Consider the following 17,850-nt stretch of genomic DNA (forward strand, 5'->3'; position numbering starts at 1 on the left):
TATCTGTCCCTCTCTCTGTCTCTGTAAAATAATAAAAAATAAAAAATAATGTATTTAAATACAAAATGGGAGTTGAATTAAACAAAAATATTAACAATAATTCAAGTGGTATGTAGATACCCCAAACTGAAAAACCGGTTTGGGAATGCCTGGAGTTCATGTTCCATCATCTCTCAGGACTCAGGACTCCTCCAACTGCCTCCTGCTGGTCTCCCTGGCAACACCTCTCCCAGGCTCAACCATCAACCACATAGCTGCTAGATTGGTCTTCCTACAACAAAATCAATCATGTAATTCTCTGCTTTAAAATCTCTGTGAGCTCTCTACAGCATACAAAATAACCCCTGATTCCTCCACTTGGAACACAGGCCTATGATCCTAATACAGTAAATTGTTTACCATGCCCTGAAAACACTGGGCCCCTATACAGTGGCATGCCTTGGAACAGGCTTTTACCGCTATTCTTCTCTCTCCTTCACAAATTCCTACTCATTCATTTCAACTCGCCTCCTTCAGGAAGCCTTCCTTAAGTCTCAGGCAGGGTCAGTTGCTCCTTCTGTGTTCCCATTCTGACACTACTTAAGTATAAATTATTGTCAAGAGTTATATGATTCATTTTTATGTACTGAATTGGAAAGTGTGTATTACATTTAGGATGAATGAATGAATGAATGACTGAATGAATGAATGAAATTCTACTTATAAATGTGTTAAAAAATATACATGAATGGATGGGCAAAAAGGAGTATGGGGGGATCAAGTTCTCTGTTATCACTGGTGGAGAGAAAAACAGGAAGAGATACAGAAAAAAGAGAAAGGAGAGGAAAAGGGAAAAATAGAAGAAGGCTCAGTGGGAGAGGAAAAGGCAAAGAGACAAGAGATCTGGGAAGGAGACAGGCTTCCTACATTCAGTGATGAGTGCATGCACGTCATAATCTATTCATTGAACCCTTCCACAGTAGTAACTGAGAACCGGCCTGGTAGGTGGTACTGTGCTGGCACACACAGAGCCTTCTCTGCTTCCCAGACGAGGACCTCTATTGCTAAATCCAACTGACCTGCTCCAGAGGAAGGGCCTCGCATTCCTGGATGCTCTTGGCAGCAGCAAACACCCTCGGCCCGAGTCCTTGGCATGCTCTCGTATCTTGGTTTAGGACACCACAGGCACCCTCGGCCCGAGTCCTTGGCATGCTCTCGTATCTTGGTTTAGGACACCACAGGTGCCTGGTTTTCCCTTCTCCCCTCTGGCCACTCCTTTGCAATCTTCTTTTGTGAGCTGTTCTTTGGCTGTGTTCCTTAGACACAGGTGCTCCTCAGGTTCTGTCCAAGGTCTCTTCTCTTCGTATTCCAAAAACTCTCCTTACAGACAGAGCTGGGCTTCCATTTGCCACCTCAGTACTAATGGCTTCCCAATCTTTAGCTCCAGCTCAGAGCCCAGTCCAATGAGTCATACATGTTAAAGCCTCCTGGACATCTCCAGTTAGTGGTATCACAGGCACCTCAAACTTATCCACCCCTGAAATGCACACATCAGCCCCTGTGCCTGTTCCTCGTTCAGAGACCGAGTGCTGACTGAGGGGCTACACAGTGCCAGGGAGCAGGGCAAGCACTTCTAGAGCTTGTGATTAGTGAGAGACATGGATCTAACTAATTACACAAACATAGTTACAATCTGTTGATGGGGTGACACAGAAAAAGTAAAAACAAAGAGAAAAGCTACGAGAGAGAATAATAAGGGGGCCTAATTTAAAAGAGAACATAATTTTCTCTTTTAATAGAGAGAGTGATATTCAAGTTGAACCCAAAGAAAAAGTAGGAGTCAGCCCAGAAAAGAGATTAATGGTGACTATTCTAGGGAACTATTCTACTCTACTCTACTCTACTCTACTCTATTCTACTCTACTCTACTCTATTCTACTCTACTCTACTCTACTCTATTCTACTCTACTCTACTCTACTCTACTCTATTCTACTCTACTCTACTCTACTCTACTCTACTCTATTCTACTCTACTCTACTCTATTCTACTCTACTCTACTCTACTCTACTCTATTCTACTCTATTCTATTCTATTCTATTCTACTCTATGGAATTACAGTATCTTAAGGAACTAGAAGAAGTAGAGAATTGTGTAGCAAAATAAAGAGTCCCTGAGGCTACGACAGAGGAAGCAGATGGAAATGAGTTTGGAGATGTAGGCAAAGCCAAAATGACACAGGATCGAAGTAAGAATTTGGGTTTTTATTCACCTAAGAACCATGTATCCATGAAAGGGTTTGAGTGTGAAACAAATGATGTACATTTTTATAAGACTGCTCTAGCTAAACTGCAGGAGGGCAGGAACATAAAATGTGAGACCAGTTAGGAGTCAAGCCAGTTTCCAATATTACAGTGGGATCTGACCCATTTCATGTGGAATGGGTCTTAAGCAGATAGGTCCTGTGGTTATTAATCACATGTGTGTTCTTCTAATGCAAATTAAGGATGCCAAGAAGTCTAAGGTGGGGGTTCTCATAGTTCTTGAGGCACTGCAATAAGCCATCAAGCACGAACTAGACTGGTATCATTGATTAGTTTACACATATTTTTATTATGCATCTAGCATTTACTTGGAATTAGCAGAATCTGGATAACTTAGTCTCCTCCTCATTTTCTCCCCATGGGCCCAAACAACAAAATGATATAAATCACCTGACCAGGTGGTGGCGCAGTGGATAGAGCGTTGGACTGGGATGCGGAGGACCCGAAGTCACCAGCTTGAGCGCGGGCTCATCTGGTTTGAGCAAAACTCACCAGCTTGGACCCAAGGTCGCTGGCTCGAGCAAGGGGTTACTTGGTCTGCTGTAGCCCCACGGTCAAGGCACATATGAGAAAGCAATCAATGAACAACTAAGGTATCACAACGGAAAACTGATGATTGATGCTTCTCATCTCTCTCCGTTCCTGTCTGTCTGTCCCTGTCTGTCCCTCTCTCTGACTATCTCTCTGTCTCTGTAAAAAAAAAATGATGTAAATCAACAATTGAGGATTATTCTCTGGGAAGACTGTCAACCTCTAGGCAGAGGGTTTTACCTAAAAAACAAAAAATTTTTTAATAAATAAATAAACACACACACACACACGGAAAGGTCTTGGCAAATAACTGGTCGATGGCATAGGCAGAGATACTACGAGAGGAGACAAATAAAATGGGTCTTAAAAGGACTCCTCATCCAAATGTTCCTTTGTCCTAACCCAGCTTGTTCTATGAAATAACTATCTTGGCCAGAACTGCATTTGAAGATAAACTGATAATACTTTCTAATTCTCACATGACACAGATAATAACAATATTTAGTACATGGTGAACACTGACCTAATAGCTTTATATAGTATGTTCTCTTATCTAATCCTCCGACAACACTAGGACCCTCTCCTACTGTCATCTCCATTCATCAGATGAGAAAATAGGCTCAGTGGTTAAGTAACTGGCCCACGGTACATACCAGTGTCAATAACAACAACTGCTGATTTAACGGTGCCCTGCACTAAGCTCTTCACATGTATTTCTCCTTTATCCCTCCCTGCAGGTGAGGCAGAGAACCTCAAAGCACTCTTCCAGCAGCACCTTCCAGCCCAGGACTTATAGGAAGCCAGCAGAGCGAGTCTCTGCTTTACTGAAACGAGGCAGGAGCTGTGGGAAGCAAGTCGTACTGGGACAGTGAAAAGGCCGGGCCCGGCTGGAGGAGACTCTTGAGATGCTATTTCTAACTGCAGGCTCTACCCTGAGCTGACATTCCCTCCCACACAGTGGCGGGCCCCAGGGATGGGTCAGTGATGCACATATGTCCACCCCAAGGGAGAGTGCAAAACTGAAGCATGCGAAGCATGACTTAAATATGAAGTGTGGAAAACACATTCCTCATGAACAGTTCCACATCGAATTCCCTGCATCCCTCCTCGACGACGTTATCAGAAGCATCATTCAATCCAGCCCATTGGAGAGGGGCTGTGAAAAAGGCTGAAAAATGTGACCAATCAGGAAAGTTATTTTTGTGAGAAAGAAGAAAAATGTCACCAAAAAGGGTCAGCAGATAACCCGGTTGGGCTGGAAATAACTGCCGGGCTGGCAGACCAGTCAGGGGATGGGTGGAGGGCAGGAGACGCAATGCCAAGCTCCAGGGGCCTCCAGCTGAGCAAGCTGCCAGGGGATGAGGAAACTGGCCTAATTTGGGAACATGAGCCCAGCAGCATTTCTGAGATTCCTTCGAGAGAATCTGGCTAACTTTCAGCCTGAGTCCTCGGAGGAACACTGAAGGGGATGGGGGAAGAGAAGGGGAACAGCTGCGACTCCAACGCTTCTTGGGACAAGTGGGTGAATAAGGGTGATCAAGTGAGAACTTACTCCCTCTCCAAGGGATTCCAAAACAGAGAACAACCCGAAGTCTCTCCACTCTCTCCAGAAGCCCTTCTCTGCTGGGAGGTCTGTGCGTCTGCCTAGCTGGCAGGTAGGAGAGGTCGGGTGGTGGTTAAACACCTGGCCAGAGCCAGAGGAACTGAGACTAGAGACAGAGATGAGCTGAATGACTGTGGACAAGTCACCCCACATCTCTAAGTCTCAAGGTCCTCAGAGCAAAAATAAGATAATGGGGCCTACTTCAAGAGCTACCGTGAGCCTTAAACAGTATTTGCAGGTAATTAATAGAGAGGTAGCAACTGTTCCAATGTCAGCTAAAATCACTGTTATTATTAAAAATATATATATTCAAAATAAAAGCTAAGCCAAAAAGAGGTCTAGACCCAAGTGAGAAATGTTCACCCAAAAGACTGGTCAGCCTGGAGAGGTTTCACCCAAGGTTACTTCTCTGCATCGTAGAAAGTGTCAGGTCTTTGCTTGAAGGAGCTGTATAAGAACAGCATCTTTTGAATCGATAGGAGATGAAAGTTCAAACAGAGAAACCCAGCTCCATTCTCAGAGCTGGCCTCCCCAGAGAAAGTTATACACCGCAGACAAGTGAAACTCATCATGGAATTATCTTCCAGTAACACTGTCAATAACTGTAATGTCAGCTCGAATTGCCAACTGAAATATGCGTCTAGTGACCCAAGCCTGATTTGTGACCAGTGGCCAAAAAAAGCCAAAAAGCAGAAGAGTGCAGTCATAAACTTTGTTAGTATTTGCCATTTCTTGAGAGAGTACCGTATGCTGGATACTATCCTGAGCACTTTAAGTGCATTACCTAATTTCATCTTCATTACAACCCTAAAGAATTAGGTACAATTCTAATCAGCTCTGAGGGGGTAAAACTACAGAAAGAATTCATTGTTCTTGTTAATCAGTACAATGAAATAGTTATGTTCTTCGAAATGTACAGAATGACTACTAAGCAAATAGCGACCTTTCCTCTTCTTTGAAGAGAGGGAGGACCGAGTCACACATACTCTGTAGGCAAAAAGCCCCCAGTGGTTAGAGATAACTAGAAGAGGGTGACATAGGCAATTCAAGCAGATTTCCAGGAACTTCGGGTCACACAATTTTTCACTGAACTCTACACAAATTTAAATTACAAAACTGGAGAGGAATGTAGATTTATTTATTTTTTTTTTGCTACGAAAAAATAATCCTTCCCTTCCATACCCTAGCTTACCCTCTCAAAAAAAAACAAGAAAAAAAAAAACCTTTGCATATTCTATTTTTTAAAAAATCAACATGTCAGTGCAAACTGCCTACCCAGTAGCTGCCGTTCTCTTCTCTCTAACGAAAAAGCCCGATGGGTCATGGGTATGGCCACATGCCCAGTTGAAAATTTCCTTGCAAGTTAAAGTGGTTAAGACACAGTTCTGACCAATCAAATGTCACTAGAAATCTTCTTGGCGAGGTCTCTGGCTACTGTTTTCCTAGCCAGCAGGGAGGGACACACAAGTCGGCACGCACCTTGAACTCTTCAACTGTCCTCTCTCTGCCTACCTGGGATGTGGCTCTGATCCCTGGGGAACAACCAGCCACTCTGCAACCAGAAGTCACGAGCTCCAGCTGGCAGAGCTGGGAGCTAGAAGGGCGACACAGGACAGTCTCCCGTGACTGCACCTACGCTGCTCTGCCCTCGAGGCTCCATGCTTCCTGCTGTGAGAAAAATCATGCCTGTTTGATTCAAGCACTGGGGCTGAGTTTCTAGGGATGTCGCCAAATCCAACACGAACAGACACACAAGGACACCTGAATCCATCCGAGAAGAAAAGGAGTTTGAAACTTAAACAGAAACAGAAGCCAGGCAGACCACACGTGAGCAAGCCTGCCCAGGCGGGTTTGAAGGAAGAAGTGGCAGAACGGAGAGGCAGGCTGCACGGGAGCTAGCGCGGCCATCAGCTCCGGACAGCTCCGGACAGCTGGGCCAGGCAGGAGGGAACGGCCGCCGTCACCCCACTGGGCCAAAACTTCCGGTTTTAAAGAGAAACCCAAAATCTGGACTTTCACATCAAGTTTTCTAGTTTGTAACTGATAACAACCAAGTTTAAAAGAAACTAACTCTGTCTGGATCAAACAAGACGTGACTATAGGCTAAATTCAGCCTGAAGACCACCAGTTTTCAACCTTAATAGAGAAGGTCAATGCAAATTAAAAAGAACACTGGAGTCCTAGAGAAATAATGGTTAGCAGTACAGTAGGCACTAACGTGTCAGACTGCGTTTAGGGCTTTACATCTCTGACCTCATTTTTCCTCTCTAGCTGCCCTTATCAAGCATATAATATTAATATCCTTGTTTTACCAATGGGAAAACTGAGGCTGAAAGAGGTTAAGTAACTTGCTCAGTCGGAGTCACGGATCTAATGTGTGGCACAGCAGGCTGTGAGCCCAGGCCTGTGTGACACACACACCCTCCCCCCCACCCCGTATGAGCCCAAGACCTGCACCGTATCCACTCTTATAAGGAACACCCACTGCACCCAGAAAGCACACACACTGCTTCGGACCCCTGCTAGACAACCTGTGGATAAATGAGCAGCAGCCCTGAGCAGCCTTCCACATCGTTCTAAAGAGACCCAAGCTTGCCTCCTCGTCCTGTGCTGCCCTCAACTAACAACAGCAGAGACCGTCTACAGGCTCATTTATTCACTAGTGTACTGACTGAATAAATGCTTCTGCCATGCTTTTCAGTTTATAGTGTTTCTAAATGCATTTCACTTAATCCCCACGCCAACCTGGTAGTATTATCACCATATGACAGATAATAAAATGGAGGATTAGAAAGATTATTGGACTAGTTCAAGATCCAGGCAATTAATGAACCGAGCCGCCGCCAGCCCTCGTCCTCGCTGCCAAGTCCCGTGCGCTCTCTCTTCCAGCAGACCACTCCTCCGCTTCCTTCACCACGGCTCCCAACTCTACCACCTCACTTTAAAACAATCCTTCTGAACTAATCCTTCTTAACTCTAAAGTAATTCTAGGGCATATGACAGCTCCCAGGTATCCCACTGACGTTTACGTGAATAGCTTCATCCTAGAATATAGTCATTGAGCGGACAAAAATAAACGCATCAAGTAATACACTCGGAATGTAAATGGGCACACACACAAGCCTTGGGATCTAATTTTAGAAAGAAATGGCCAAAAGTCCCACACAGCACAGTGCGCATCTGGCCCCGGGGAGGCTGCCCACGCTGCTTTAAACCTCAGTTACTGCAGGGAGAGAAGGAATCCTGGAATCCTGGAATCCTGACTGGCATTTCACTGTCAGATGTACCAACTGGGTGAAGAACAGAATGACTTTTCATCATGTTCTTCCAGAAAAATGCTAATGCCCAGAGTTTAAAAAAAAAAAAGTGCCTGACCAAGGAATGGCACAGTGGATAGAGTGTCGAACTAGGATGCAAACGACCCAGGTTCGAAACCCTGAGGTCGCCAGCTTGAGCACGGGCTCATCTGGTTTGAGCCAGGGGTCACTCGGTCTGCTATAGCCCCCCAGTCAAGGCACCTATGAGAAAGCAATCAATGAGCAACTAAGGTGTTGCAACGAAGAATTGATGCTCTTCATCTCTCTTCTCCCTTCTTGTCTGTCTGTCCCTATCCGTCCCTCTCTCTCTCTCTGTCCCTATCACTAAAAAAAAGATAAATTCAAATCTCCAAATACAACATATAGGGTAGACCTAACAAAAAGGAACTGTCTCTGAGGAAGTAGTTGGTGTTCCAGAAAGGCTGGCACCCAGAAGGTCCGTCACAAGTCTACGCCTCTGGGGTTACACGCTGCAGAACCGACCCTTGCCTGGGAGCCACGGGAAGGGAATGGGCAGGGGACCAGTGCTCACTGACCCTGGCCTAGGAACCAACAGGTGTAGAAATTACACAGGGCTTCCAGGCCACTGGGTCATTCCAGGACATCCTGGCCCATCACAGGCTCACTCACCTAACCACTATAGGCTATAACCTCCTGCAATTAAGGAGACTAGAAATTAGTCTTCTTAACTGCCAATAATCATAAGAACATAAGTCCATTATGGCAAGGAATCTTGCCTCTTTTGTTCACTGAAATATGCCAACCCCTAAAATGGTGCCTACATACAGGAAGCTTCAATAAATATTTGTTGGATAAAAAAATAAATGACCTGGCATTGGGATGGGTCTTGCTAGAACCACAGCCTAAAGTGGCCAGAGGCCAAGAATAGATTTCCATTAACCCAGTCACTGCCTCGCCCACTTTGCCCTTGAAGATGCACACTGTTGCAGTTCAAGCTTCTGGAGACCCAGGGCTGGGGCTGGTATGTCTTCTTCCACTGTCTTCCTACACTGTTCCACCATCCCCCATAACTGTGCCTCCAGTGTTCCACTACCTGCCCACCCTCAACCAGTAACAGCATTACTCAGGTTCTAAGAGCCCCCATCACACACTATGTACTTCACCCTCAGTGTCAAATGCGTGCCTGCTCTGTGCCTGGCACTGTGAAAAACAAAGGTGTACAATGGCGAGACACAACCCCTGCCTTCCCGAAGCTCACATCTAATAAGGGAGCCAGACAGGTACACTGTTAGAATACCATGTAACAAGCACTATAACAGAGGTACTCCAGCCAAAGTCACATACTGACGACCCTAAAGCCGAATGTAGGCCACATGACAATTTTATTTGTGTAATTAATTACTAACCTCTGAAAATGTGTTGCTTTCACATAAAATTTCAGACTGCTAACATCTCTTGCAAAGTCAGAGGATCTGGCCATGCTGGGCCTGTACTCCCCACAGACCAGTCAGCTCTGGCTATGAGTGGTCACCCCGGTAGAAGGCACATGTGGCCTCCAGTCCCCACAGTCCCCCCACTTTCCCTGTCCCTACTGTCTTCAGCTTTTCTCTACTGGCATGGCTGGTATCCCAGAGTAGAGAAAGGATTCTCTGTACCCACATTTCTCCAATAAGTAAGAAAACAAAAGGTAAATTGAAAGGGCCTTATGGCGCCCTGGGAGAAATGACAGAAAGAGTATTTCCTATAGAAATGAAGAATATTCCCATAGGTGTGACACGTAAGTAAAGTGTGTCAGTGTCTTGTCCCCAGGATGCTGTGCTCATGCACTTTCCTGGCCTACCAGACTTCTCAGTGACATGCCCTCATTAATTCTAAACCTACTATGTGACATGCCCTCATGTATTCTAAACCTACTATGGGCCCAATGACCTAAACAATTGAAAAGTCAGGTCTCCTGCTGTCTGAGAACTCACTGTCTGGAAGGGCAGACAGACAAGTAAACGAAATGCAACATTCAGCATATAATGAGACGTTCTGTGACAGGAACTATGGGAACTGAGAGGAAGGAGCCCTGCTCAGCCTGGAGAAGTGAGGAAGAGCTGGCAGAGGGGACTGATTACCCCAGAGCTGACTTTCAAATAGGGCCAAGTTTTTCAAATGGACAGAGGAAGGTGAAAAGGGGCTCTCAGTAAAATGCCTGAAATAGGGCCCTGGCGTTCTGTGCTCTCACCAGGCTGACCTACCCTCCACAGAGAAGCTGGATCAATTCCCATAAGCCCAGGCCACTCAGAGGAAAAGTTTCCAGGAAAGCAAGGCCAGAGCTGATCCCCTTCCTGCCTACAACTATAGAAAGTGCAGGCCACCACTGAAAGCCAACATCTAGTTGTGTAATCTGACTTTAGGTCACCAGCATGCCTCACTGGCCTTTATTCAGCAGAAATAAAAACGTTGGCTTCAGCTAACTTAGCAAAGTTCTTCACTGAGAATATAAAGCAATACACAGAAACTACTCTGGCATCAAAGATAACACATTTCTTTTTCATTTCTAACAGGACACATGCCAAGGAAGGGAATTCCCAAAACAAGATAGGAGGAAGAGCTGACCTTAAAGAGAAGAAATATGGAATACCAAATCTTTGTTCATTAAGTAATCACTAACTTTTAGTTATTTCTTCAGATTTTTTAACACTCACCTCACCAGCCAGAGCTGAAGAATTCATGCCACTGAAGTGATTTTCGGCTTGAGCTGACTCCTGTTGAGCTCGGCGACCCATCTTGGCCCCCTATAAGGAGAAATGAGGGGAACTGCTGACCCAAACATCTTCAAGTCATTATGAGGACAAGAATTCTGGGAAAGTAAACAAGAACTGGATTTATGAATACATGGGGAGGATGCGATTTGAGTAATTTGAACATATTCTAAGAAAATGCTCCAAACCCTAAGAGCAAATGAGGTCAGTTCCATTTAGTAGAAGAACAGGAAATTCATGGGTTAACGATCATAAGGTTTTCACTTAACTGCTATAGCTCGTTTCTACCCAAAGACGTGCAGCTAGAAATTCCTCTAGAATGGGCAGAGACCTCATGCCACAGTCCCAGGAAGAGTGTGGTAAAGGCTGCCATGTTCTTATAAAGGATTTTAGGCAGACCTAATTTCAAAGCTGCAGCTTAACATGTAAACAGTGATCAAAAAGGAGTTCAGAAAAAAAGAATTCCTAAATTTCACGGTAACTGTCCCCAGAGAAATACAGATAGCACTTGCTTTAATATGTACACTAATTGGATTGCCACTTACAACATGAAAGGAAACCTCATGCAAGAATTGTGAGACACCAGCTTTGGGAATCAGAACACTTCAAATTCTATTCATCAAAGGAACCACCCACAAGTTTTCCCCAAAGTTCTCCTGGGTTGGAAGCTCTGTATCTCATTTGCTTCCCACCATGCAAAACTTTATTTAGGCAAACCAATGAATACTAAAATACTTATCCATTCATTTTTTGGCTTTAAAAAAACCCGGCATATATATATATATATATATATATATATATATATATACTTTTAGACCTCGTTTACTACAGCTTCTCAGAATAAAAGGGACTAATATCATTGTAAAAATGAGGACACTGAGGTCCAGGAAGGCAATTATGTGGAAGACATAAATCTAAGAGCAAAATCTTCTTGTCTTCAAATCCTGAGTTCTTTCTACTATACCATGCTGGATTTTCAGTTTTAAGATGTTCTAAGAACTAACCAGTGGTGGCGCAGTGAATAGAGAGTTGACTCAGGACCCTGACGTCCCCAGTTTGAAACCCCGAGGTTGCCAGCCTGAGCACAGGCTTGCCACCTTGAGCACGGGCTCACTGGCTTAAGCACAGGATCATCTACATGATCCCAAGGTCACTGCCTTGAGCCCAAAGGTCGCTGGCCTGAAGCCCAAGGTCACTGGCTTGAATCCAAAGTCGATTGATTGGCATGAGCGCCCCCCTTCAGTCAAGGCACGTATGAGAAGCAATCAATGAACTAAAGTGAAGCAATTATGAGTTGATGCTCATCTCTCTCTTCCCTCTCTCTCTCCCTTCCCTGCTCTCTCTCTAAAATAAAAATTCAAAGAACTGACTGCATCAATAAATTGAGAGGGGTTACACAGGAGCTGCATAAAAACCCTTACAGAGTGTTTACATGTCAAATTTTGATCAGTTATGTAGGTTTCCCCCCAAGGCAGACAGTTCCGTTTCTTCACCTGTGGTTACCCTTTTCCATTTATCATTGCACTGGATATCTAATATGGCATATTACAGGCAGTGATGGAGCGAAAACAAAAAGCCAGTGATCTTGTCCAATGTTCTTTATAGATGGCTTCTCTAATAATTAAGTACTTCAAAGTTTTAAACTTTGTGAAGACCTTGTATAAGTCCACAGGTATGACGGGTAGAAAAACCACATCACTATCTGGTTTTATATATTTTAAATGTCTGTTCATTGTCCATCTTGCCCCACTGGAACATAAGCCCCATGAAAGCAGGGACTTTGTTTTATTTGCTGCTATATTTCTAGCACCTAGGACAGGAGTCGGGAACCTATGGCTCGAGAGCCAGATGTGGCTCTTTTGATGGCTGCATCTGGCTCACGGACAAATCTTTAATAAAAAAATAATAACGTTAAAAATATAAAACATTCTCATGTATTACAATCCATTCATTTCCTACCGCTCATGTTCATGGTTGCGGGTGGCTGGAGCCAATCACAGCTGTCCTCCGAGACAACACCAAATTTTTATTGGATAATGTGTAACGTACACGGGTCGTTGTATGGCTCTCACGGAATTACATTTTAAAATATGTGGCATTCATGGCTCTTTCAGCCAAAAAGGTTCCCGACCCCTGACCTAGGATAATACCTGATACACAGTGGGGGTTCAATAAATATTTGTTGAAAGAATGAAGAACTACATTCATATCCCCAGGTACTAATGAAGTTCACATATTCGAAAAGCCTGGTTCCCTACTATTCTTCTCGGTCAGTCAAGTCCTAGAACAATTTGCTCCTATCCTTCAGATCTCCCTCGGAGAGGTGCTCCCATCCAGCACCCTGGGAGGACATCGGATGCTATCAAGGCATTTAAAAAACAAACAAAGAAACCCTTAGAGGTTCCACAGCACAGAGATCTACCCTACGGCTCAGTCTTTTAGTAATTGTGTGATCTTGACAATTTTAAAGGTAAAAAAAAAAAAAGGCTTGATGAGGCTGTGATGGAGTTAAGACAAAACAAAAATCACTGAACTTGAGTCTTGAATCGAGCTTGGTTTATCAGGGACTCTATAACCGTGGGTAAATCACAGCTGCAGAAAGCATCAGCTAAGGTCGTCTAATAACTTAGCATATGCCAGGCACTGGGTTACATGCTTTTCCACGTGCTATCCCGTTTCATCTTCACCACAGTTCCTTCAAGGAGGTTTCAACATCATCCTGGAGGTAAGTACACGGAGGTTCCTAGAGGTTAACTTTTTTTTAAACCCTCAACAGCTTTATAGTCCATCTGGCCTCCGGCCCCCGCACGGGGCCCCTGCACGTTATAAATCTGAGTCTTGGTTTCCTGAACTGCAACACTGAGGTAGAGCCCACCTCCTCCTGGGATTTACGGCAAAACAGGCCTTCCCCGTTCTCTTGCCTGCCTTCCACGCACAAAACAGAATGTTTTTTACGTAAACGTGCGGCAGGAAAAGTCAGACGAGAAAAAGCTCCTGGTCGCAAGTGCGACCTCGGCCGGGGCCCCTCGGGTCACGCGCAGAACTGCCCTTTCGGAGGGAGTTCGCACTTGGGGCTCCAGAAAACAAGGACGAATGGGGACACTTCCCACTCGTCCCAGAGGCCAGCGGGGTGGATCAGTTTCCCACTTCTTGAGCATTTTAAAGGAAGCACCTCGCAAGCTGAGCCCACCGCCGCCCGGGGGCGGGGCGGATAAAGCCACCGCCCCCCGTCCAGCCGCCCCTCGGGGCGACCGGGCCGCGGCCGCCGGGGACAGGCGCTCTGGGGCGCCGCAGGCAGCCGGGACCGGCGGACGCCCCTCCCCACCCGCCGGATTCTGGCCCAGCCCCCCACCCCCGGCGTCGGTCCTCACGAAGGTCGCCGGGCCGCCACGCAGCTCCTCATCTAAGTCCAGCAAGTCCTCCATCTCCACGGCCGCCTGGCGTCACTTCCTGGAAACCGAGCGGCGTCCTGGCGTGCCTGACGACGGCTCCGCCCTTCCGTCACAATATTTAAAGGGTCGCGGCTTTATTCTTGGATTATCTGTGCCATCATCCCCCTTAAACATTTCCTAAACCGGCCTTGCTTGACTTCTGGAAGAAACCTCCAAGTATTACGTCCCACTAAGACTTATTTGGGACAGTGAAAAAACATCTGTCCTTTTTAAAATACATAAATTATTAAATGCAAAGTATCAGTACTTACAGGAGTAATTATTCTGGACTCTCCCTTTGTAAATTGCTTATTGCAATGCACGGAGGACGTTTACAGGGATTAGCTCACGTGAAGGGCATAATAACAACAACCTTGTGCGGGAAGCAAGATAAGTTGCATTACCTCCATTGGACAGGAGAAAACAGGCTCAGGAGCTCAGGTGTTAATACATGGTTTATAATGGAAAATGTTATGGGAGTTGATGCTTCTTGCCCCCCCCTTCTCTCTCTCTCTCTCTCTCTCTCTAAAAATCAGTTTTAAAAAAGTATAATGGAAAATGCAATATGCATAATTTCTGCCTTCAAAAAGTTTACAGATAGGCTGAACCAACACATCAAATACCAGAGTAGTAACTTTCAAAAGTCAAATAGTCTCTCCAACAACCCATAAAGTAAGCAGCAGCAATATTCAACGATTCAACTGAGGACACAAGTACAAAGAGATGGCTTGAAGGAAATCGTTAAGCAGCAGCAATATTCAACAATTCAACAACTGAGGACACAGGTGCAAAGATGTGGCTTGAGGGAAATCACTAAGCAGCAGAGCCGGGTGTCTTTCTGACACCATATCTTACTGGAGTAGTTTTCTTCAGCATAGACCATTGGTTACCAGCTATCCTCCTAGGCCAGTAGAGGATGATATCCCTCAAATCCCCAGTGCGGGGGAGGAAGAAGCCCTTCTAGGTTCTTTCTGCTGGTCTAATAATCAAATCGATGTGAGACAGAGTAACAAGAGAAAATAACCAAGTAGTTACATAAGTATGGGAACCCCATATACATGAGAGAGTCAGAGACCCCATTATACATGAGAAGTTCAGAAACAAAAAGGGAAAATAAGGCACACATGACATTCTGAGCTAAGGATGAAGTAAGGCGCCTTGGGGGGTCAGAGGGGATGAACATCCTTTGCAGGTATCGAAGAGCGGATGTTCAGTAATTAGAGGTTTGCCCTGCCCCATCGATAGTGATGTAGATATAAAAGGTTATTTCTGGTGATAACTCTTATTATGGGTAAGGCCTCTATTTACATTCTTTAAGAGAGAAGTAAAAGTTTATTATGAACCCACAGGGTCTCCATTGTCTTCAGTTAAAAATAACTCACATGTCAAAGTGGCACATCTTGGGGAGGCCTGTTCGGAACCCCTTCCTTCACCAGCCTAATGGGGCAAGCAAGTTGAGTTTGCATTCTCAAGTCAACACTATTGGCTGTGTCCCTGGCACGGGTTACCCAGGACTACTAGATAATGGATTCATGGCTCTGAAAGTGAGCAATATCTCCAATATCACACAGTGGGTAAGGCCTAGAGGCCACTGCTTAAAAGCAAGGACTTGTAGTGTGAGTAGCAACCCTAAAATTAGATTGCAAGCTTTTTTTTTTTTTTTTTTTTTTTTTTTTTTTAGTGAGAGACAGGAAGGGAGAGAGATGAGAAGTATCAATTTGTAGTTGCAGCACTTCAGTTGTTCATTGATTTCTTTCTCATATGTGCCTTGACGGGGGAGGGAGTGGCCTTCAGCAGAGCCAATGATCCCTGACCCCTTGCTCAAGCCAGTGACCTTGGGCTCAAGCCAGTGACCTTGGGCTCAAGCCAGTGACCCCATGCTCAAGCTGGTGAGCCTGTGCTCAAGCCAGGAACCTCAGGGTTTCAAACCTGGGACCTCAGCGTCTCATGTTGATGCTCTATCCACTGAGCCAGCACTGGTCAAGCAGATTTCAAGCATTTTGTAAACACCCAGTAGATTACTCAGTTCGATCATGTTTACTGGGTAGGGCTGTGACAGCAAGATCATTGCCTGGATGTCAGAAGAATTGAGATTTCAGCCTAGCTGTCCGAATAACTACCTATGTAGCCAGGCAGAGATTCTCTGCACCTCGTTGTCCTCCCTTGTAATTACTCTTAGAGATTATCCCTAAAATCTTTTACTTACTAACTCTCATTCTCAGTGAGAATACCCTAATAGATTTTAATCTGAAGAAACATTCGTTGCTAAAAATCCAAGACAGATGAAATACAAGCTCCCATGAATCCCTTGTTCCCTTCTTCCTTGGCATCTGAAAGAGAAGAAGGAATTAATCTCTGGACTATTTCATTCTTGTGAGCTCATAGTCATACCACCACCACCTTACAACCAGTTTTCAAACCTTCGCTCCCACTTCTTCCCCAACTTCCTGAAAGCAAAAGTTGACCAGTGCTCACTCTGGGCAGGAAGAAGCCCAAGAGTAGTGGTTTCCAAACCTGTCTGGGTACCAGACTCACCTGTGAGGTTTGTTAAAAGAACATATAACAGGGCCCCATCCTTACAGATTGATTTAGTAAAGGTGGTGTCCAGAAGGATATAACTTTAATAATTTTCCTGCCTATTTCCAAGTGTTTGCTTAAAGGCCTCAGTAAGGCCTTCTCTGATTTAATATAGCAACATCTGCCCTGGCTAGGTAGCTCGGTTGGTAAGAGCTTCATCACAATACACCAAGGTTGTGGGTTCCATCACTGGGCACATACAAGAATTAACCAATGAATCCATAAATAAGTGGAACAACAAACTGATGTTTCTTTTTCTCTCCCTCTCTCCCTCCCTTCCTTTGTTTCTAAAATCAAGTAAGTTAAAAAAAAATAAAATTGCAAAACCTATTTTAAAGTCTAACATCCCTCAACCCCGGCACTTCTTATCCTCCTTCCCTCTTTTATTTTCTACCATGGCACTTAGCCTTTTCCATTCTACATAACTTACGTATTTATCTAGGTTATTGCCTTCCCCACTGTCTACCTCCCTCTCCAGAATGTAAGCTTCATGAAGGCAAGAATTTTGTTTGTTCTGTTCACTGCTGTATCCACAGAGCCTAAAATAGTGCTGGGCATACAGTAAACATGAAAAATCGTTTTCAAAGCCTGGCTGAACTTCAGAGGTAGTATACCACAGTTGTTATATTCATAGATTGCAACAGACTCCTTAGTCCAGATCCCAGTGTTGACACACACTGGCTATCTGACCTTAGGCAAATTATTTTTAACCTTTTACACCTAGGTTTCCTCATTTGTTATGCAAACGACAATGCCTACCCAAACCGGAAAGCCAGATTAAATATCTCCTCTACCACTCATAAATTGCTCTGTGCCTCAGTTTCCTCAACTAGAAACTGATCATCTGCTGGGGAGTGGGGGAAGGTGCAGTGACCATCCCTTCAGTTAGTAGCGTCCGAGGCAAGAGCAGAAACTAGAGCTGGCTGGAAGGATGCAGGAAGGTTGGGGTGAGGTGGGGTGGGGTGGGGTGGGGTGGCAGGGAGCAACACTGATTCCCAAGAAAGCGATTCCATTCAGGGGAATTCTCTTCTGTGTGGATTCTCTTCTGGGAAAATACCTGGAAGCTTAGGCTGAGAAAAGGAAGGGAAGCAGAGAGAAAACTTCCCCGCACCCATCTGGGAAATGGGCTCCTGCCAACTGCTGACTTCGCGCTCGCTGGCGCAGCTCCTCGTGGAACCCCGGGCGGGGAGGGAGGCTGCAAACATCTGGAGGACATTTCTGCGAGAGCGGCTGCAGAGAGGGGCTCCGGGGAGGGAGAGGTGCACTTGTACGCACACGGGACCGAGAGGGAGGCTATTCCCCAAGGGCCCCGGGCTTGTTATCCTCTGCCTCTCTAGACGCCCCTTCTCCCCAGTCCCCAGCCCCCAGCCCCAGCCCCC

General features: G+C 45.2%; 1 protein-coding gene across 1 annotated transcript in view; it reads right to left on the bottom strand.

The window, feature by feature from the left end:
* IFT43 (intraflagellar transport 43) overlaps positions 1-13,904 on the bottom strand; it is a 97,742-nt gene extending 83,838 nt beyond the window's left edge. Inside the window, exons 1-2 of the mRNA XM_066276911.1 lie at positions 13,835-13,904; positions 10,407-10,496 (exon numbers count right to left, since the gene is read on the bottom strand). Of these exons, the coding sequence (XP_066133008.1) occupies positions 10,407-10,496; positions 13,835-13,888 (144 nt within the window). The 5' untranslated portion in view covers positions 13,889-13,904. The remainder of the gene's footprint in view (positions 1-10,406; positions 10,497-13,834) is intronic.
* Between the last annotated feature and the right edge of the window lie 3,946 nt (positions 13,905-17,850).

Source organism: Saccopteryx bilineata, chromosome 4 (assembly GCF_036850765.1).
Source record: "Saccopteryx bilineata isolate mSacBil1 chromosome 4, mSacBil1_pri_phased_curated, whole genome shotgun sequence".
Taxonomy (NCBI): Eukaryota; Metazoa; Chordata; class Mammalia; order Chiroptera; family Emballonuridae; genus Saccopteryx; species Saccopteryx bilineata.